This window comes from Danio aesculapii, chromosome 15, assembly GCF_903798145.1.
Source record: "Danio aesculapii chromosome 15, fDanAes4.1, whole genome shotgun sequence".
Taxonomy (NCBI): Eukaryota; Metazoa; Chordata; class Actinopteri; order Cypriniformes; family Danionidae; genus Danio; species Danio aesculapii.
The window spans coordinates 9,894,923-9,918,769 of record NC_079449.1 but is presented as its reverse complement, the minus strand read 5'-3'; the positions used below and the strand labels follow the sequence as shown (position 1 = coordinate 9,918,769).

The 23,847-nt window shown below is 36.1% G+C and overlaps 1 protein-coding gene across 12 annotated transcripts in view; it reads left to right on the top strand.

Moving 5' to 3' along the window:
• The window catches only part of robo2 (roundabout, axon guidance receptor, homolog 2 (Drosophila)), a 687,764-nt gene that overhangs the window by 556,855 nt on the left and 107,062 nt on the right, over positions 1–23,847 (top strand). For all 12 annotated transcript variants that reach the window (XM_056473160.1, XM_056473157.1, XM_056473158.1 and 9 more), the window contains 7 exons: positions 3,124–3,248; positions 6,898–7,069; positions 18,976–19,181; positions 21,372–21,453; positions 21,539–21,704; positions 22,058–22,224; positions 22,975–23,096. In XM_056473160.1, coding sequence (XP_056329135.1) covers positions 3,124–3,248; positions 6,898–7,069; positions 18,976–19,181; positions 21,372–21,453; positions 21,539–21,704; positions 22,058–22,224; positions 22,975–23,096 — 1,040 coding nt within the window. The remainder of the gene's footprint in view (positions 1–3,123; positions 3,249–6,897; positions 7,070–18,975; positions 19,182–21,371; positions 21,454–21,538; positions 21,705–22,057; positions 22,225–22,974; positions 23,097–23,847) is intronic.

Below are 23,847 nucleotides of genomic sequence, written 5' to 3'. Positions count from 1 at the left end.
AAAGGGCTTTAATACTCAACTGCACAATGAAGTTGAGCGTCCAAGTCATTAAACAATCACTTTGAGTGAGTGGCATTGCTAAATGCCCATCTTTCATGCTTGCACACTCGGTGCAGAAAAAAAAAAACGTTGGAGTAGAATGAAACCGGGCCAATCTGTGATTTAAAGCCTGTTTGTTATGCCCAAACTCGCAGAAGTGTCCATGCCACCATGCGCCCAGATTGGGAAGCCAGTAAATCTGCCACCATCTGTAACTTGCCTGAATGTGTCAGCCTCAGTCAAGTACAGCCTCACAAAAGAGGGATCAGTCGCATAAATCACAAACACTTGCAGACTTCTCTTGTCCACAGTTGCCAGCTGCACAGACAGTAGAGGGGCTCATTTAGGGATCAAAATGGAGGGAAGAGTGTTTTTTCGCCCGTTGGATCTTGTCTTTTTGTAAATGGGTATACCGTGAGTAATGGTTCCCTTGCTAAATGAACTCAACTGTTTGGAGTCTTGCCTTTAGATTTATTGTCGTGGCTACAAGTATAAAACTAACACAGTGTCAATATGTTCAAATTACATTAGAGTTGTGGTTTTTGGTCCGAATTTGTAACTTCTTGTGAACCTTAGAACTGAAAAAGCATCGATTTGTGTTAACAATAGTACATTCAGTGTATTTTTAAAGTAAAAAAACAGACGGTAGGGTCACAGTCCAGAATTTCTGACAGCAAATCATTATTTTATATGGGTCAACTATAAACATTTAATCCTGAATATAAATACTCATTCTTCATCACTGAAATTCTCTATGTTCTCCAGTGACTGGCACTACTCTAAAATAGCATTTTGTCTCCTCACAAGCTCCAGCTGCCAATCCCTTCCTTTGAAGACAAACCTTTTTTAGACAGTCGGTGCCCTAACTTTCTCATTAAGGAGAAAGTAGCATTGACTCCATGTCAAGGGCAAAGTTTGGATCCCTGTTCCTGAATTCCGATGTCATTGTAAGGTCAGGTAACACAGGGAAAGCAGGGAAAAAGGTATTCTTAATTGGTTTATTTGAATGTGCTCTGCAGGAATGTTGGCACAAGAATGAGTTTCTGTGCCGGGTGAGTTGAGAGGTTAAAAATATTTTGCTAAGTGTGACGCAAGGCATCAAAAAAAAAAATCATTCTGTGAGAATTTGACCTAAGCTGCCGCTGAGAATAGAAAATGATCACCATTAAAGAGACAACAGCCATTTTGATGTTGTCCAAGCTTGTCCAGCTTGTAACCTCTGCTTGTCTTCGATGCAGGAATAGATAAGGCTGTATCCGGAATTGCCCCTTATATCCTTAAATATTGCTCTGTTTGAGAGAGCAGCCATTTCTAATGCCCGTTTTTAGTGCCAGAAACTATAGTGGATGTTCTAAAGTGGAATTAATCAACTTAATCAGTCCCACAATGCACCACAATAAAGGGGGTACGACCAATGTACACTTAACAGCTATTATATACCCATAATGCACTTTGAAAGTTTATATGACAAATGAATTTCCTCGTCTTACCACAAGATCCACATCCACTGTGGAATCTTATCAGTGTAATTTAAAAATAAAATAATATTTCATTAAAGTATACATGATAGAAATCAAAATACTTTGTTTCAATACTAATAGACAGTACGCTAAGTGTTAAATAACTATCACACAGTCTCTCCAAGAATCTGAAAATCTAATCCATCTTAGTGATTTATTAACAAGTAAAGCACAAATAAAATGACCTCAAGTGTCGGTTCTGGGGAACTCAGTGTCATTTACACTTTAAGTGGACTATATTAGTAGACTAATGTTGGGAATATTGAATGAGCGTATGGACCCTTTTCACAAGACATTTAATGGTCAACAACATCTTAAATCCTTGAACGTTTTTAATATTTAGATTTTTTTGAATATTCATATATATTTATGTATGTATAAAATACAAGTGGTCGGCGTGACCCACAGTGCCTGCCTTGCGCATAGTCATGCATTTATACTTCTGCATGCTGTTTATGTTTCTCTGCAATAACACTTCTGTCGAGTTTCTTTGCGGGTGTTTTTTTTTTCTGAACGCTAAAAGTAGCTAAAATTCGCTCATTCAGAGGCAGGAACCGGCTGACATACAGCAACCTTAATCATAAGGTAAACACAAAACAAAAGTTTCCATTAGGAGCTCCTTCACGGGACTTGACACTTGTAAACAATCGCTCCATCGGGCTTGCGGCTGTCAGCACCGGCCATGCTCGTCAATGTTACCAAGCCGACCAATCACTAGCGCTACTAAATTTTTTTAGAGGTGCACATCAGCGTAGGCATCAGCCACGGCAAGGGATTATGTGACCACGCGAAGACTGCGCCGGATCATAAGCGTGTGTTTGAAACAGAAGTATAAATCAGCCTTAATGCAGCGTCTACAGGGGCAGGAGAGTAAATTTGATGTTTTTCTTTCTTCTGGCTGCCGTTATCAGTCTCATACTGTATTTTTTTTTACTTTTTCTGAAATTCTTGATTACACCATCGTAGAGTTTTTCTTTTATTATTTCAGCAAATAGGATTGTAAAAAGAAAAATTGTTGCACCATTAACTGCACTCTAAGTTTATCCAACTATGATGACTTAAGAAACCTAGAAAATGTGAAAAGAGTCCATTGGGGATGATTTTGGATACAGCATTAGTATGTTTAGCTTAAATTAAGTCTTTAAACCCACTTACTCGAAAAGTGTCCACGCAGGTTCTACGTGTGACAAACAAACATACTATGTCCTCTTCGTGTGTCCTGACCGGAATGACCCACCCTCCCTCTGGTGTTGTGACTGCAGCACGGCCATGCCTGAAAGCTGCCCGTCATTCATTCGGTACCGCCATCTGCGGCCCCACCTGGATGAATGGCTTCCCGTGGTTGCTGTTGCTGTCCTTGCTGTTTGTGGTCAAAGCAAACAGATAAACCCAAAGGCCGAATGCTGTCAAAAACGGGCTAATGCATGGAAGCTCTGTCTCCGTGACCTCGGCAGACCATGCTTGTGGATGCCTGATGTTCCCACTGATCAGCGTGTGTATGTTGGTGTGCATTTGTGTGTGTGAGGGTATGGTGTAATGTCAATGTCTTTGGTTCTTGGCTTAGCTGCACCGCAGTTCGTGATCAGGCCACGGGATCAGATTGTGGCACAGGGACGCACCGCCAGCTTCCCCTGCGAGACTAAAGGGAACCCACAGCCGGCAGTCTTCTGGCAGAAAGAAGGAAGTCAGGTAAGAACACATTATTCTCTTTCATATTTCCCTTAACCTACAGTACTGTGCTCTTTTTCATGTTGAAGCTTTAGGGTAGTGGTTAATGTACTCTACATGCTTTAGGTATATTAGCAATTGCAGGCAATGCATTTGGTAAACATATTCCAGCAACCAGCAGTGTTCAGTTGTGGGGATGCACGGTATATTGACTACCATACTGGTATATGATGCTAAAAGTTATACTTGATGTTATCATTATCATCCTGATATAATCCCTACTGAATAAACCAGCTTAAACCAGCCTATGCTGGTGGGCTGGTTTTAGCTGGTTGACCAGCCTGGTTTTATAGGGGTTTTGGCCATTTCCAGGCTGGTTTCCAGCCATTTCCAGCCTTGTCTTAGCTGGTCAGGCTGGAAAATGACCAGCTAAAACCAGCTATGTCCAGCTTAAACCAGGCTGGTCAAGCTGGTTTTAGCTGGATTTAGCTGGTCATTTTCCAGCCTGACCAGCTAAGACAAGGCTGGAAATGGCTGGAAACCAGCCTGGAAATGGCCAAAACCCCTCTAAAACCAGGCTGGTCAACCAGCTAAAACCAGCCAACCAGCCTAGGCTGGTTTAAGATGGATTTTTCAGCAGGGATAAAGCTGATATATTGTGGATTATTTCTGCCTGTTGATCCATTCCCGATGCTTGCTATGCAACCGCATTTTAGCTAGTCTCCAATATTTGTGCCTTAAACTTTAGGTTTGAATTGATCTATTTTCATTTTCCACTTTCAGTTTCAGAGTTTACGCAAAAAAAATGTTTTGAAAATGGCAGGATACAATATACAGGGTGGGCCATTTATATGGACACACCTTAATAAAATTGTAATGGTTGGTGATATTAACGTCATGTTTATGGCACATTAGTATATGTGAGGGAGCAAACTTTTCAAGATGGGTGGTGACCATGGTGGCCATTTTGAAGTCGACCATCTTGGATCCAAAGTTTGTTTTTCAATAGGAAGAGGGTCATGTGACATCAAACTTATTGAGAATTTTACAGGAAAAACAATGGTGTGCTTGGATATAACGTAACTTTATTCTTTCATGAGCCCCCCTCACATATACTAATGTGACACAAACAGGACGTTAATATCACCAACCAGTCCCATTTTATTAAGGTGTATCCATATAAATGACCCACCCTGTAGAGCAGTGTTTCCCAACCCTGTTCCTGAAGGCACACCAACAGTACACATTTTCAACCTCTCCCTAATCAAACACACCTGAATCAACTCATCAGAAGATTAGAGGAGACTCCAAAACCTGAAGTTAATGGGTCAGATAAGGGAGACATTCAAAATATGTACTGTTGGTGTGCCTCCAGGAACAGGGTTGGGAAACACTGCTGTAGAGAACTTCTGACTGAAAGTCAATGGGCATCATGGCTAACATGATTGGATTTGAAAGCACATACGATCCAAGTTGGACATTGAGTTTTCTCCAGTGGTAGATCCATGGACCCTTACATGCACGTCACGGTTTTGCCAAGTCTATGTTGATCCTGGAGCATCATTTTTGTTCGAAAATGTAATCCATACCTATTCCCTACCCCTAAACCAAATTATTCCCAAAATCAGAAGGGAATAATAGTTGGATAACACTCATGTAGAATGCATAAACTGTAAGCCTAAACTTAAAATAAACTGTAAACCTATCCCTTAATTCTGATTGGCTGATTGGAATGTTGTTCCAGGATCAATATAGATGTTAATCCAGAAACATGTCCTACTTGGCGCCCTTTACATCTATCAAATTTACTCTACATTTCATTTGTAGAGTGCAGAGTGACAGTTTCAAATAGATTAGGACAGTGGTGTCCAGACTCGGCCCTGGACGGCCGGTGTATTGCATAGTTTAGCTCCAACTTCCTTAAACACACCTGCCTGGAAGTTTCTAGTGTACCTAAATAAAGCTTAATTAGCTGGTTCAGGTGTGTTTAATTGGGGTTGGAACTAAAATATGCAGGACACTGGATCTCCAGGACCAAGTTTATGAATCCCTGGATTAGGGATGAACCCTTCCCAGAGGAACACAAAACAATTTCCCTGCACAAAGGATCATGGATACCCAAAATGTCTATTAGTTGTACCCTTCAAAATATGGTAGCTTTGATTGTTTTCACCCCAGATATCTCTTTTGGAACGCATCGTCAGTCTCTAGTGAGTCTGTAAAACTTGATTAGCTGGTCCAAGGGTGTTTAGGTATGTTAATGTAGGGTAGGAGCCAAACACTGCAGGACTGTGGCCACTTGGGACCAACTTTGCAAACAACTTAAACTTGTTTATTAAAGAAGCGATGCAAGTCATACTGACGGGTCACCGAACAACAATTTAAAAGTCCATGTGAAATCAAAATTTAAATATGTTATTTTGCTAACACACATATATGCAAGTTAATTCACCAACAAACAAAAAAAAAGTTTAGTAATCTACAATCAAGGTCTCACCATTTGCTTCTGCATTAGAAGTGGCGATCCTTCTCTGTTGACATCAGTTTGATGGTTTTAGCCACAGTATTCTTAACCACACCCCTCTTACCTTTAGTTTGCTACAAAGGAATTATGCACAAAAATAAAGCCCCGCCCTCTACTCTGTATTCCATTTTATTTGGAACTACAACAACATACTTATATAAAAGTCTCATCAACTTCCAGTTCACACGAACTTCAATAACTTCATATCTGTTGAACGTGTTACCATTATAGCAGTAGGTTTTAGAAACAAATTGAGAAATCCAGGTGGATTTAAGCCTTAATTTCAATATTAAATGCATTCTATTGCACTTTCTGTCCTACCATTCCTCTCTAAAGTAAGATATGAAGGTATTTGTTAAAAAGGCAAAATTAAAGCCGTTATTGAGTCATTAGTGCTGAGAGAAGCCTCTCAGTCACACTTGAGGATAATGGACCCAACATCTATCATGTGTGAGAGGCTAATTAAAAAAAAAAGAGCGAAAGAAAGAAAGAGAGAAAAAAAAACATCATTTGGAGCATAATTTGGAGCATTAAAGTCATTAGGTGTAATTGAATCCGGCTAATGCCTTTCAGTTTCTGTCGGTCAGCTATGAGGATTCAGAAATCAAAAGAGAGAGAGAGAGAAAATGAAAGGAAGAGTGGAGAGATCTCAAGGATATAAAACCTGAGGTAAATGTGAGGGCTCTGTCAATGATGGCCATTAACGAACCCAGCTTGTTATCTGCTGTAATTAGCAAACGGGCTAAACTGGGCACTGGTGGTGAATTTGCTTTGAATCGCCTGGCCTCCTCCTTTCCAGCAGATTTAATTTTCAAACATAACAGCCATGTCAGACAGAGTGAGTAAACAACGCAGCACAAAGCAATTACTGGAGTCATTTGGACACAATGGATACTCTCAGTGAGGGGTTACACACAGTCCGACTTAGCAAACAGGTTAGGCAATTTTGAATATTAAAAGTCAATCCACTGTAATTCCTTTTGCAGTTTTATTACTTGATAATACCGATAATTGTTTGCCACCTCTAATGCGTAAAATGTCCACCCTGCTGTTTTCTATTCCAATAGCGGCAGGATTCAGCTTCAAGGTTTTGCCTAGAAATGCTCCTCACTTAGTTTTTTCTCTCTCTCTTCTTTGTTTGTGCAGAACCTCCTGTTTCCAAATCAACCCCAGCAGCCCAACAGTCGTTTCTCGGTGTCGCCCAGTGGAGATCTGACCATCACGGCGGTCCAGCGGGCAGATGCGGGCTATTATATCTGCCAGGCCCTGACGGTGGCGGGCAGCATCCTGGCCAAAGCACAGCTTGAGGTCACAGACGGTAAGCACTGGGGTGGATCTGACTAAAGCAGGGCTTTCTTACCTTGCTTGTGTTTCATTGTGCTGCTTTGTTTGATCTTGATTTTATTTATTTTATATTTTGATTTTCAAAATTTTAACAAACTTTTACGAAGTAATACATTTCCTGCATGTTCTTCCTGCATTTGTGACAAAATGAAGTTATTTCTGAAGTTACTGAAGTATTTAAAATAAATAAAATTACATTAAAAAATATATTAATAATATCATTGTGTTATACAGTATATATATTTATTTGAATGATAACATTTGTAGTTTTATATTATTTTATATTTTTCATTATTTCATTTATTTTATACATTATTTATTTAGCAAAATAATACACACACACACACACACACACACACACATATACACACACACATATATATATATATATATATATATATATATATATATATATATATATATATATTATATATATATATATATATATATATATATATATATATATATATATATATATATATACATACAGTTGAAGTCAGAATTATTAGCCCCCCTTTTAATTTTTTTTTTCTTTTTTAAATATTTCCCAAATGATGTTTAACAGAGCACGGAAAATTTCACAGTATGTCTGATAATATTTTTTCTTCTGGAGAAAGTCTTATTTGTTTTATTTCGGCTAGAATAAAAGCAGTTTTTTATTTTTATGAACCGTTTTAAGATCAATATTATTAGCCCCTTTAAGCTATATTTTTATTTTGTCTGTCTACAGAACCAAACCATTGTTATACAATAACTTGTTACCCTAATTACCCTAACTCGCCTAGTTAACCTAATTAACCTAGTTGCACCTTTAAATGTCACTTTAAGCTGTATAGAAGTGTCTTGAAAAATATCTAGTCAAATATTATTTACTGTCATCATGACAAAGATAAAAATAAATCAGTTATTAGAAATGAGTTATTAAAACAATTATGTTTAGAAATGTGTTGAAAAAATCTTCTCTCCGTTAAACAGAATTTGGGGAAAAAACAGGGGGCTAACAATTCTGACTTCAACTTATATATATATATATATATATATATATATATGAGCAATATCACACAGTGCGATGTGGCTGTATATCGGCATTGGTGGGAGGTGTGCGTTGGCCTTAGTGTCCCACCAGTGACGATATACAGCCACATCGCACTGCTACGAGTTTATATTGCGTTTATACAACAGTTCGACGGCACTATCGTGTAAAGAAAATCAAACACGGACAGTCTCTTTTGTTAGAAGGAATCTACCTTCTCCCGCCACTCATTTTGAATATTAATCTGTACTGCATTTCACATTTAATGACATATGCCTAAAATATAATATCCAGGCAGAAATTACCAGTCAATTCAAATTGAAATGTAGGTCTATTTTAGTCACTGAATAACTATTCTATTTTTTTTTTAATAGGTAGTTATTTTTTTTATCTATACAGTTAAATAAAGTTAAATATTTGTATTATTTTAGTCAATTAAAGATAAATATTTCCTTGGCCAATTGCTGAAGTGAAGTATGTTTACTTACAGTAAATGTGATTTTACTTGTATAGCTTTACTTTTAGTTAGCTGCTTCCACCCAACATTTTATGACGTTAGCAAATTTGCGCAAATATTTAGTGTTAACCTTGCTTGAATAAATAAAATCAAAAGATGTTTCATTTATTTATTTCTTTTTTCAACTGGTTAAAGCTCTATTATTCCACTCGCTGCCGCTCTCTTTTCATTTTCTCTCATTCATATGTCAGCCTACACGTTCCGCACCCGACACAAATGAAGGCCTCCATATCCCCATACAAAAAAAAAGTACTGGCAGAAAGATAAATGTCATCTGAAAAGCACTTGTGTTGCCTCCGGATCCACATTAAGAGCTGAATTGGAATGTGGCCTTGAGCTCGCGCCGCTCCGCATTGATTCTGCCTCGCTGTGTGAAATGAATAGCGACCCTGAATTCTGAATATTACAGGAGCGCGTCTCTCTGAACTTCTCTTGACAGGAGGAAAACTTCATTTCAGCTTGAGAGGGGAGTGAAAACAAGCGTCCTTGAAAACTTCACATGCTTGTGATGGAAAAAAATTGCTTTGGCAATAAAACGTTTGTGTTGCGTTGTGTAAGAGAGCTTCGCTTGAAAGGGGAAAAGTAGCAGAAAGTCAGTTTGTGTGAACTTTTCAACTACATCTTCAGTTTAACAGTACAATGTAATTCCTTTAAGAGATAAGACAGCTGTTATGCTTGACTGCAAAGCATAGAAAATAAGGTGGTCCTGTCTTAAAGGGGACATATCATGAAAATCTGCAGTTTTTCCATGTTGGAGTGTTTTAATTAGGATGTCAGTGCATCTGCCAACACAGAAAATCTGAGAATGATTAAACTATTAGCTTTGTTTTTCTAAGCCTTTCTCTGAAAACATGTGGAAAAATGAGCCGTTCAGATTACACTGCATTATGCTGAGTTCAGACTGCATGATTTTCAAAGTAGTCGTGTCATAGATGTTTTCACACTGCATGTCTATCTGGGCTAGCATTCCGTCGCTGCTGTGTTTACACTGCAAGATGGATCGGCAACACAGGGTTTCATACTGCATGACTTTACAATAGGATGAATCGCAGACAACTTTGTCTCGGTCCACAAACTACGTCTCACAACCAAACACACATGAGAAGTGACATGGAAATAATACAATGTCACATAGTATATATTTAGTTATTAACTACATAATGAGAAAGAAACCTTACTGGGGTATAAAAGTACTTATTTTGCTCACCTGGGTTTTGAAGGGAATAAGCTATTTCTCTTAAACCTTTTTTTTCATTTTCAACCCAGTTGTGATATTAATCAGATGACACGTCAAACAGACACGGGTGCTCCTGCCAAATTTACATTAGTTTTTCCATCATTTCTTGGGTCCAAATAGACCGAAAAGAAGCCCTTTTAACTTCTCCCCCAACCTCCCGCTGCAGATACCAACACTTGTGGATGCTGCACTCTCATTGGCTGTAGGTAATCGCCAATGTTATTTTCAATAAGAACACTTTCACACAGCATGATTTGAATCACAGACAGCTCCAGATATTTAGCATGCCAAATATCTCACGTGTGTCAGATGAGAAACTCATCAGCAATTCTCTCAGATCGCGTCTTTGATAGTTCACACTGTGTGATTGCTACTCATGTGAATGAGCACCATTCTGCCTGTAATTTAAGGCATTTGTGAGCGATTTCTCAAAACCTGTCGGCGAGTCAAAATTGGGGCTAAAATTGTGGAAAATGCAGTCTAAACTCGGCATTAGTGACACAGAAACTGGATTTTGATCTTATATATATATATATATATATATACAGTTGAAGTCTGTTTGAAATTATTAGCCCCCCTTTGAATTGTTTTTTTTTTATTTATTTCCTAAATTATGTTTAACAGAGCAAAGAAATTTTCACAGTCTGTCCGTTAATATGTTTTCTTCCGTATTTGTTTTATTTCGGCTAGAATAAAATAAAAAAAAATTTTAAAACCTTTTTAAGGTCAACATTATTAGCCCCTTAAGCTGTATTTTTTTTCTGATAGTCTACAGAACAAACCATCGTTATACAATAACTCGCCTAGTTACCCTAACCTATCTAGTTAACCTAATTAACCTAATTAAGCCTTTAAATGTTACTTTAAGCTGTATAGAAGTTTCTTGAAAAATATCTTGTCAAATATTATTTACTGTTATCATGGCAAAGATAAAATAAATCAGTTATTAGAAATGAGTTATTAAAACTATTATGTTTAGAAATGTTTAAAAAAAAATCGTCCCTCCGTTAAACAGAAATTGGAGAAAAAAACAAACAAGGGGGCTAATAATTCTGACTTCAACTGTATATATCTTATGACACTATTTCTCTTACACTGTAAAAAAATGTAATGATAAAAAGTTAACTTTCATTGAAAAAAATTATTCAAAGATGATTCCTTGGATTTACTCAATTTTGAATTATTAAATGTAATTTGTTTGTTTAAATTCAACACAAATAAATAGTTTGCAACAGTTTTGCATGCAACTCTTTTTTCAGTGTTGTACATTTTTGTAAGTTATACAAAGTTTAACTTAATATTTTTAGTCAGTTTGATTGGTGTAAGTTGAGATGACTAGCAAAGTTAATTAGATTCAACTAAAAAATTTGAGTCAGCAAGATTTATTTTTAGGTTAGTTTATTTATATAGCACATTTCATACACAGTGGCAATTCAAAGTGCTTTTACAGTGTGTAGCTACAAAAACATGTTGGTAAAGTTGCTTTGAGTATTGGGTTTAGCGATAGTTCAGGTGTTATGAACCTTGATGATAATATGTCTATGAATTTAGTTGTAGTTGAAGTTGTAACATTGAGATAAGTAAAAAATACGATGGAGAGTGTTTACAAATAGGCAGTTGAAGTCACAATTATTAGCCCTCCTGTGAATTTTTTGTCTTTTTTTTAAATATCTTCCAAACAAAGCTTAACAGAGGAAGGACTTTTTTACAGTATTTCCTATAATATTTTTTCTTCTGGAGAAAGTAAATTTTTTTTTATTTGGGCTACAATAAAAGCAGTTTTTATTTTTTTAAAGCCATTTTAAGGTCAAAATTATTAGCCCCTTTAAGCTATATATTTTTTGGATAGTCTACAGAACAAACAACTGTTATACAATGACTTGCCTAATTACCCTAACTTGCCTATTTAACATAATTAACCTAGTTACGTTTTAAAATTGCAATTTCCTAGTATCTTGATAAATATCTAGTAAAATATTATGTACTGTCATTATGGCAAAGGTAAAATAAATCAGTTATTAGAAATTAGTTATTAAAACAATTATGTTTAGAAATGTGTTGAAAAATTTGTCTTGCCGTTAAAGAGAAGTTGGGGAACAAAAATACACAGGGGGGCCAATAATTCTGACTTCAACTGTAGGTAGGATTAGGCCATAGAAAATATCATTAACCTTATATAAAAACAATGGAATATGGTCTATGCAGTGTCCTCACTAAGATAGAAAACCAATGTGTGTGTGTACATGTGGATTTGGTTGGGTGTGTGTGAGGTGTTATGGAAGATGACAGTGAAGAGAGATGACAGGGACAGTAGAGGAGGAGGGTCACGGCCACACCTGCGCTGGAGGAAAAGTGTGATTTAGTGGCTGTTTGAGGTGGCGATGGGAGCCGGACGGGTTCAAGGAGAGATTTGATGAAAAATGTCTGCTGCCAGACGACACCAAGGCCTTCACGCTGTCCAAAACTGTCCCGTCAGATGAACAACACTCCATCATGTCACGCCGACACACACACACATTATATCACATAGTCTTATTACACTCACACATAAACCAAAAGACCTACTTTTAGCAGACAGTACACAATGTCACCTCATGTTTTTATGCCTTTGTTTGTTTTCTGTTTAGTTAGTAGGTGGATAAACACCTTGTTCGTTTATGCAGCCAATAGCAATAGACATTCTTACAAAAAATCCCATTATTCTATTGGTTTAATGGAGTTTGTTCATTCATTTTTTTCCTTTATTCCTTCCTTCATTCGTTCCTTTGTTCCTTTATTTTTCGCTCATTCGTTCGTTTATTCGTTCATTCGCTCGCTCGCTTGCTCGTTTGTTCATTCGTTCATTCACTCGTTCACTCATTCGCTCATTCGTTCACGCGTTTATTTGTTCTCTCCTTCGTTCGTTTGCTCTCTTGTTTATTCGTTCGCTCTCTCCTTCGTTCATTCGTTCTCTCGTTCACTCGGTCGCTCGTTCGTTTGTTCATTCGTTCGCTTACTCGTTCGTTTGTTCGTTGATTCACTCGTTTGTTTGCTCACTCGATCACTTGCTTGTTCATTCGTTCACTCGTTCCTTTGTTCGTTCGCTCACTCATTTATTCGCTCGCTCATTTGTTTGTTCCTTCACCTGGATGACCTACAGTACTACTTCCGGCGAGATTATGGCTGTGTCTGAAATTGCATACTTCAATACTATATAGTACGCTAAAACAGTATACAAACCGAGTAGTATGCCTGAATTTATAGTATTAGAAAAACAGTATGCGAGAAGTACCTGGATGACCTACTACTTCCGGCGAGATTATGGCTGTGTCTGAAATAGCATACTTCAATACTATATAGTATGTTAAAACAGTATACAAGCCGAGTAGTATGCTTGAATTTATAGTATTCGAAAAACAGAATGCGAGAAGTACCTGGATGACCTACTACTTCAGGCGAGATTATGGCTGTGTCTGAAATCGCATACTTCAATACTATATAGTACGCTAAAACAGTATATAAGCCGAGTAGTATGCCTGAATTTATAGTATTCGAAAAACAGTATGCGAGAAGTACCTGGATGACCTACTACTTCCTGCGAGATTATGGCTGCTTCTGAAATCGCATACTTCCATACTATATAGTATGCTAAAAACAATATATGAGACGAGTAGTATGTCTGAATTTATAGAATTCGAAAAACAGTATGCGAGACGCACCTGGATAGCCTACTACTTCCGGCGAGATTATGGCTGCGTCTGAAATCGCATACTTCCATACTATAAAGTATGCTAAATTCAGTTTGCGAGCCGAGTAGTATGTCCGAATTCATAGGATTCGAAAAACAGTATGCAAGAAGTGCTCGGATGACTTACTACTTCCGGTGAGATGCTGAAGTGCGCATCCAATGTACGCTACACTATCCCATTATGCCCTGAGAGAGAATTCATGAATGGGAATGCGCAGGTAGGACACGTGATCATAACAAAATGGTGGATGTTGTACATCCAAGTTCCATTCATACTACTCACATTCATACTGTACAGAACGTACTTGTCTAACGGTTGAGTAGTAAATTTAAATTTAAATGTAGTACCCTGCTGAGTAGTAAGCGATTTCGGACGCAGCCCATGTTCTTCAACCAATTTTTTGTTGTTTTTTTTTTCGCTCAGTTTTTCTTGAAACTCCCTATTTCAGACATGTCCCTTAAGCAAGGATCAGATCAGACCATTTAATTCAACTGCAGTCTAGTCAAGTTCAAGTGCAGTAAAGCCTGACTCGGTAGAGCGCATGCAGCTTTAATCCAGATCCAGCCATTCTGCTCCATCAGTCTCTATATCTGCACACGCGTCTCTAGGGTTTAAACTGGCCTGATGGATGCGCCAGCAAAGCACTCTGGGGTTTAACCTCAGCGCGCCGTAATCCACATTGATGAATTAGGATGGCAACTCTTCATCCCTGAGCCCAAATGAGGCATTCCGATGGAGATTTGGACAATATAAATACCATCCTTTATTCAGAGCGAGACAAATAGTAACGCAACAGAGAATGAAAGAGGACTGCGTTTGAAGCTGTATTTAAGGGTTAGAGGTGCCGTCTGTAATTAGGAGGCTCTGGCTTTTTCCTCATTAATTCACACCTGCTAATTAAAGTGTCCTTAGAGAGGCAGGAGACAGGACACGGGTATGATTATTGTATTATTATTAGAGAAATAACTGCACGGTGCATCTCGAGGGGCTTTTGATGCCTGTTTGTAGATTAGAATACACTGTGAGGGACGCATTCCCACAGAGTTGATTTTTAGATAGTTTTTGATTATAAATGACTCTCGATTTAATGTTGTAGTTTAAATCAAGTTTTTATATTTAAATCTCATCATGGATCCAATATAATCTCAATCCATAGATCATGGATTCATTTGAAATTATTTTTCGAAAGATTATTAAAAAATATATATTTATATATAGTGAGTTGTTTTTTATTTATTAGTAATTATAGTTATTATTATTATTATTATTATTATTATTATTATTATCATTATTATTATTATTATTATTATTATTATTATTAAAAATAAACAGTAAGTGTTGTTTTTATTTATTATAATTATTATAATTATAATAAGAATAATAATAATTATTATTATTACTATTGTTATTTAAAAAGTAAATAATATGTGTTTATTATTATTATTATTATTATTATTATTATTATTATTATTATTATTATTATTATTATTATTATTATTATTATTATTATTATTATTATTATTCAAAAACAAACAATAAATATGTTGTTTTTATTTATTATTATTATTATTATTATTATTATTATTATTATTATTATTATTAAAAATAAACACTATGTGTGTAATTTTGATTTTCAGTAATTATTATTACTATTATTACTATTATTATTAAAAATAAACAGTAAGTGTTGTTTTTATTAATTATAATTATATTAAGAATAATAATTATTAGAATTATTATTATTACTATTGTTATTTAAAAAATAAACAATATGTGTTTATTTATTTATTTATTTATTATTTATTATTTATTAATTATTATTGCTATTATTATTGTTGTTATTATTATTATTATTATTATTATTATTCAAAAATAATCAATAATTGTGTTGTTTTTTATTTATTAGTTATTATTAATATTATTAAAAATAAACAAAACATTGTGTTTTATTTATAATAATAATAATAATAATAATTATTATTATTATTATTATTGTTATTATAATTATAATAATTATAATAATAATGTTATTATTATTATTATTATTATTATTATTATTATTATTACAAATAAACAATTATTTATTTATTTATTTATTTATAATTTATTTATTATAATAATAATTATTATTATTATAATGATTATAATTATATATTTATTTATTTTTATTAAAAAGAAACATTATATGTGTTGTTTTTTATTTATTGATTGATTATTATTATTAATGTTGTTGCTGTTGTTTTTATTATTAGTAGTAGTAGTAATAATATTATTAATAAAAATAATAGTTATTAATATTATTTATTATTATTTTTACCATTACTATTATTATTATTATTATTATTATTATTATTATTACAAATAAACAATATGTGTATTTTTTATTTATTAGTTATTATTATTATTAGTAGTAGTAACTTTTATTAGTAGTAGTAGTAATATTATTAAAATAAAGAATATGTGGATTTATTATTAATAATAATAATAATAATAATAATAATAATAATAATAACAAACAAAAATAAATAAATACATTTCAGCTAGGTGTCAAGTTTTTGTTTTCTTTTAATTAAACACTGATGACTAAATAAAAGTAAAAAAGAAGTCAACTTAAAATTAAAAGAGAAACCCTTTAATTCAGACTCGATACTACAATAGCACTGGTTTCCAATGAAAACACAATGAAAATGGATGGAAATCTTTTTATAAACACCAAAACCCTGTTAACCTGTCATTATACAGTAAATGTCACAAAACACAAAAAACGTAACTAACCCGTGTGCTCCAGGATGGTGGGTTTGTGTTTGGAGAAGCAGTTTACGAGGGGACGTTTTCTCTTAAACAGCATGAGATGTTGAAGTGACCACACACTCTCTGGTAGTCAGATCTATAGTAATACATGAAACTCTGAATCTGGTTCCTAAATGAAGCTCTAAATGCAAGCTACAAAACCACCTCGCTGCCACATCAGTGAGCTGGAAACCAAGACTCAGCGTTTCTCCTAGTTTTTCCCAGAATGCTTGGGGGGTAAACGCTGCCCTGCGGTGCGACCACGAAATGTGCGTATAACCTCCATATGTACAGGAATAAGGCAATCATGGCTTCATCCTGCTTCCTGCGCCGCAGTGTTAATGTTTCCAGACACTTTTAATGACGAGCGTGTTCTGTGCTGAAACAGTGATGTAAGAAGTGCTGTTAGCGTCATGATGTCAAAAGAGAATATATTAGGCCAGATGGACAAATCAAATGCATTCATTTCAGTAGTGAAAATTGGAACCAACCGAGAGCCGGGGTTTAGTTATTAGCATTCGTGATGCATGTTGAGGCATTGGAAGACATCACACAGGACAATTTCTCAGATCTGGCTTGTGTTGTGTTCTGGGCACTTTCACACTGATCCTTCTTCCTAATTATTTCCTGTTTTCTCTTCTCTGTCTTGTGCCACTTCCTGAATTTGTTATGTTGTCTAATGCAGTGTTTCCCAACCCTTCCTAGAGGCACACCAACAGTACATATTTGGATGGCTCCCTCATCTGACCCATTAACTTCAGGGTTTAGAGTCTCTTCTTATGTTTTGATGAGTTGATTCAGGTGTGTTTGATTAGGAAGAGGTTGAAGTGTATACTTTTGGTGTGCCTTTAGGAACAGGGTTGGGAAACACTGATCTAATGGAATATTAATTAAGGCCACCAAAATGAACAAAAATGACTAATTCAAGATAATCTGACAAAATAAAAATAAAAAAGGTGAATTTTGTGTTGCAGTTTAAGGGTTAGTTCACACAAAAATCGAAATTTTAATATTAATTACTCACAAACATGTCTTTTAAACCCCGTGGGACCTTCATTCATGTTCGGAACACAAATTGAGATCTTTTATATGAAATCCAAGAGCTCTCACTTCATTCATAGACAGCAAACCAAGCAACAACCATAAATATTGTCAAAACTGTCCGTGTGTCTTCAGAGGTTGAACTGTGAACGAACCTCCAAGCATACTTTTTTTTTGTGTGCCAAAAAAACTTTGTTCACCAATGTCTTTCCCATAAGATTAGATTGTGCGTTTACTATGGGCAATACAACACTTATATGCTGCGTTGCTGACTCTAATAGCGAGTAAAGAGACAACAAAGTTGTTTTTACAGATTTTTTGGTGTTTTTGGAGGATTGTATTCAATTCAATTCAATTCACCTTTATTTGTATTGCGCTTATACAATGTAGATTGTGTCAAAGCAGCTTCACATAAAAGGTCACAGTAAATAGGAACAGTGTAGTTCAGTTTGTAGTGTTTAAGTTAAGTTCAGTTTAGCTCAGTTCAGTGTGTTTTAATAATCACTACTGAGAGTCCAAATATTAAAGAGCAAATCCAACGATGTGCAGCTCTATAGATCCTGAACCATGCAAGCCAGTGGTGACAGCGGAGAGGGAAAAAAAACTTCACTAATGGCGGAAGTGAAGAAATTGTATGAATGCAGTTGAACCACTGAAGTCATATGGCATGTTTTGACAATGTTTTTGGTTCCTTTTCTGAACGTCTTTGAACCATTGTTGTCTATGGTGGATGAGAGAGCTCTCAGATTCCATCTAAAATATCCTAATTTGTGTTCTGAAGATGAATGAATGTCTCAGGGGATTGAAACAACATGAGGATGAGTAATTATTACAATTTTTGAGTAAACTAACACCTTTTTAAAGTGTAATGTAAAAATTGGCCAGTTTCTAACATCTGTTTTTGGACACAATTGTTGATTGGGAAATTTTACATGTAACTTTTGTTCATATAGAGCCTATTTTCTTTAGAACTTTTCAAAGCATGTTTTAAAGTATACATTTTGAAAACGTTGTCGTTATTTTCTCAGCGTAAATTACAATATAGGGATTTTGTGAATGCGGTGACATCATCTGTGTGCATATTACATGTTCAGTTCAAAAGCATGTGCAGGTTCAGGACTGTGTGTGTGCAGAAATATTGTGTTTCTTTACAGAGTGTCACCGCCAACTGCTGGCCTGGCATGCAAAATACACAGTTTATATTTTTTTACTCAGATCCATGAAAAAGGTATTGTTTTGACAGCATTGCTGACTGTACACCATTTCTTTCACACCCATTATGGAAAACCTTGTATGTTTTAAGCACCCCACATCTGCACAAAATGTACCCCACATCTGCACTTTCTTGAATTCTCTCATCATAAATAAAAAGTCCTGATATGATATGAGTGAGAGGTTAATTTCAGTCAGTAAGAGTAATTTTTAGAGATTAGAAAAGGGGTATGTTATAAAAACTACACTGTGGTTAATGCACACATAGGAACCTCTGGTCTTAATTCTTGTTCTTTCCCGTTTTTTTCTCTCTCTGGTTTAGTGTTGACCGATCGCCCTCCACCCATCATTCGGCAGGGTCCAGCTAACCAGACTCTTGGTGTCGACAGTGTGGCTCTTCTGAGGTGCCATGCATCCGGAGAACCAGTCCCAACCATCAGCTGGCTGAAGGACGGGGTCAGTCTGCTGGGCAAAGACCCTCGGATGTCCCTGCAAGACCTCGGCAGCCTGCAGATTAAGGGTCTACGGGTAAGCCTAAATACTTTTTTTCTCCTTTGTATCGAAACATTTATTAGGTATGCACCAATGTGTTATTTTATTTTATTTTATTTTATTTTATTTTATTTTATTTTATTTTATTTTATTTTATTTTATTTTATTTTATTTTATTTTATTTTATTTTATTTTATTTTATTTTATTTTATTTTATTTTATTTTATTTAGCCTTGTGCCTTTGGCAAAGTTGGTTGAATTAAAAGATATATAATTAAATATTTAATACTAACAGTTGTAGTCCATAATTTTAACCCCAGCTATTAAAATGACTAGTTTTTATATTTGCCTACACAATACATCCCTAATATGAATGTTCAGATATATATCTGTCATTGTGTATTTCTAAGACCATTTGTGTATGATTGCATGACTACCAGCTGTCAGAAATGCCTTCGTCTAAGTGTGATGTATAAGCTCAGCAAAATTCAATCAGATATCGGTAAGACATAACAGAGACGGGCAGAGGGAATCATATTGCATTACGGGGATGAATGGGAAATATTGATTTTGGTAAATTGTTTGATACTATCACTTAGGGATGCGACATCTCTCCCAAGAATCATTTACGGAAGGCTGGATGAGCTCCAGCTGCACACACATTTGCACACGCACGCACAAACAAACACACTTTTAGGGCCATATTGAATTTAAAGTCCCCAAGCCCTCCCCATCAGCTCGGGATGGAATAGCCATTATGCCTGACAGTGCTGCCCACCTCTGACATTTTATCTAATAAATGGATGTGAGGCGTCCTGATGAAAGGCAACAAACAACAGGGAGAGCGTCCCAGAAAGGTAAAGAGGGGGGGCGTCTGCCAGCTGTCAGCGATCCAGAGGGTTTCAGCGACTACCCCTTTAAATGAATTAGTCTGCCTCTCATTGCGGTTAGTGGGTTGGTTTGTGAATTTGCCAGCAAGGATAAAAGCTGGCTGAAGGGTGCGGAAAATAGAATATATCTACCGTATTAGTGTCAACGCCAACTGAATGTGGCCGAGGTTACCGTACCCCTGGGATCGAAAGCTTGGGCTTACTGTTCATCTAATTAGCCATTTAGTGAATTCCCAATGTGTGATGATTTGAAGAGTAACGCCAAATTTATACTTCTGCAATGAGTGATCATCATACCCCAAAGTGCTTCCCCTGCACATAGCCAATGCCACTGTCATTAAGTTGCTGCTTTGGCAATAATTCTTCTGAAACACTAGTAGGCAGTGGCAAATATATTTTGCTGCAGCCCAGAGACATAAAAGTGGGAGGGACTTATACCAATAGAGGTTGGAAGACCTCTAAGTGGGAGTGACTTACACCAAAGCAGATTCGTAGACCTCTAATGGGAGGGACTTTACACCAAAGCATGTTGGCAGAACTCTAAGTGGGAGGGACTTACACCAATCCAGGTTGGGAGACATCTTGGTAGGAGGGATTAACACCAAAGCAGGTTGGGAGACCTCTAAGTGGGAGAGACTTACACCAAAGCATGATGGAGTACCTCTAAAAGGGTAGAACTTACACCAAAGCAGGTTGGAAGACCTCTAAGTGTAAGGGACTTACACCAATGCAGATTGGTAGAACTCTAAGTGGGAGAGACTTACACCAAAGCATGATGGAGTACCTCTAAGAGGGTACAACTTACACCAAAGCAGGTTGGAAGACCTCTAAGTAGGATGAACTTACACCAATGCAGGTTGGAAGACCTCTAAGTAGGATGAACTTACACCAATGCAGGTTGGAAGACCTCTAGGTGGGAGGAACTTCCACCAAAACATGTTGTAAGACCTTTAAGTGGTAGGAACACCAATCCTGGTTGGGAGACGCCTTGGTTAGAGGGATTAACACCAAAGCAGGTTGGGAGACCTCTAAGTGGGAGGGACTTACACCAAAGTATGTTGGAGTACCTCTAAGAGAGATGGACTTACACCAAAGCAGGTTGAAAAGACCTCTAAGTGGGAGGAACTTACACCAATGGAGATTGAGAAACCTCTAAGTTGGAGGGACTTACACCAATGCAGATTGGGAAGCCTCTAAGTTGGAGGGACTTACACCAATGCAGGTTGGGAGAGCTTTAAGTAGGAGGGACTTACACTAAAGCATGTTGGGAGACCTCTAAGTGGGAGGGAATTACACAAAAGAAGGTAAATCGACCTGTTTTGTTTCTATTTTTCAGCTCTCTGATTCTGGGATCTATACTTGTGTGGCTGCAAGTTCTAGTGGGGAAACATCATGGAGTGCTTTCTTGGAGGTCAAAGGTATTTGTTTGAAACTGTACACTTTGTAAGTAATTCGGTTCTTCTAGAATCAGATTGATTTCCTGATTCTATTTCCTTTCTTCAGAGTCTGGGAGTCTTGTTGTAGTTAAAGATCGGGATGAGAACGAGCTTCCAGGACCTCCTTCCAAACCTCAGGTCACAGATGTCACTAAAAACAGTGTGTCATTGTCCTGGCAGCCAGGCCTTCCCGGAGCATCAGCCATCTCTACATATGTCATAGAAGCATTCAGGTACAAATTCTGTAATAATTTTATTTGTTTTGCCTTTAGGGGTGTGTTCACAGTCTTTACTGAAAGATTAATTGTTCCTGTTAAGTACTCTCAAAGTAGGCTTGAAGTAGATTCTTAATTGGCAACAATAAGAATTTGAGTTGAAAGCAAATCTTTTCTAAATATTTTCAGATTATTTAAAACATGGGAAATGCATCTCTTTACACAATTCGAGTGTACAAAAAAATTGAAAGGTATCGGTTGTGGCCTACAACCTGAAGTTGGCACAATGTTATTGACTGTCCTTGAGTATTGCAACCACAAAATTTTGTGACTAAGTAACTCTGACATCACTGTGCCTCATTTGCATTCAGCCAATCGGTGAGCAACAGCTGGCAGACTGTTGCCGATCACGTCAAGACCACGCAGTACACCATTAAGGGTCTTCGCCCCAACACCATCTACCTGTTCATGGTACGAGCGGTCAACGTCCAAGGCCTGAGTGACCCGAGCCCCATGTCTGAACCCGTCCGCACTCAAGGTATATGTCTGTAATTGTGTGTATATTCTATTTAGAGCTGAATACAATGTAATATCACAAGTATAATGCACACAGTAATCATTATTATCACGTTTTTTTCACGATTAGCTAATCTTAGTGTTATAGGAATTACCATGAGTTATACCAATAATCCCAATAATCGCAATAATCAATCACTCTTTTAATGATAATGAAAATTTGAAAGGGTTTAACTGAGCATCAGACAATTTACAATGGTCTACCTTGAAATTGTTAATCATGACGACCACACAAATTCTAATTGTCAAAACAAATGGTTTCCGTGACAACAACTTCCAATTAAATCCTAGCTCTTGCTTAAGAACAAGATCTAGATGCCACACAGTCGAACAGTGCCATACACTCATTAGCTCCAGAGACGGTTTATAATGTACAACAAACAGTGTCTACTTTTGGAGTGTATAAGTGAGTTAGAGCCCTCTCTGGTACCTTAATGATCATTACCAGTCGAAAAAAGGACTGGAAAAAGATTCGATTTAGATGCCACAGTTCTCTGGATGTTCATTAGGGGTGACTGATTCCTAGACCTTGGGCTGGATGTAACCTCAGTGGTTGGGTTGAAGCTGTGCTGGAGTCAGTGAGAATGCCTCCTCGTCGCTCTTTTAGGGGATTAAATTGTATTTAAGGGATTACGTTGTACTGGACAGTAATTTAGCACTGTTGGAGCTTTATAAGAGGTTATAGCACTGACTTCTGTGTGTCTCTTTACAGATATAAGTCCTCCAGCACAGGGTGTGGATCACAGACATGTGCAGAAGGAGCTCGGTGAGGTTATTGTGCGGCTACACAACCCTGTGGTCCTCAGCCCCACCACCATACAGGTCACATGGACGGTAAGATGCTCTATGATTGGATGGAGCTATTGTAAATGCTTTAGCATGTTAACTGTGTGTGGAGAGATGTTGTAGTGTGTAATTAAAATTGAACAAAGTTGTGTTGTAAGCAAGTTTTGTTGCTGAAGTTGCAGAGGGTGAATAAACTATGATTAGACAAAAGGAAAGCATGACTTGCCTTGTGCAAAAACCTTGATTGAACTGAGGTTCAGAGAACTGTGTATGATATGTAGTAATATACAGACAAGTTGCCTCAACATTAAAGTTCTATCCCCCTACTGTATATTCAGTGATGTTTATGATATACAGAGCACAACTTTTTTTCTTCTTCTTTGTCAGTAAAAAGGCTAATTTTGTCCTAAGCATTACTATGGACCACATTTGCTTTCGTACTATAGTAAAGTAAAAAGTAAAAGTTTATTTTATTTTATTTTATTTTATTTTATTTTATTTTATTTTATTTTATTTTATTTTATTTTATTTTATTTTATTTTATTTTATTTTATTTTATTTTATTTTATTTTATTAATTTAATACTAAAATAATTAAATTACAAATTAAATTAAATAATTAAAATATCTAAATTAAAATGTAAAATAAAGTAGACAAAATAAATTAAATTAAAAATAATAAATTAAAGTAAAACATTTATGTAAAAATAAAATAAATAAAAATAAATAAAATGAATTAAAGGAAAATTGTAGTTGAATAAAAAATTATTTAATTTAAATAATAAAATCTTGAAATTAAA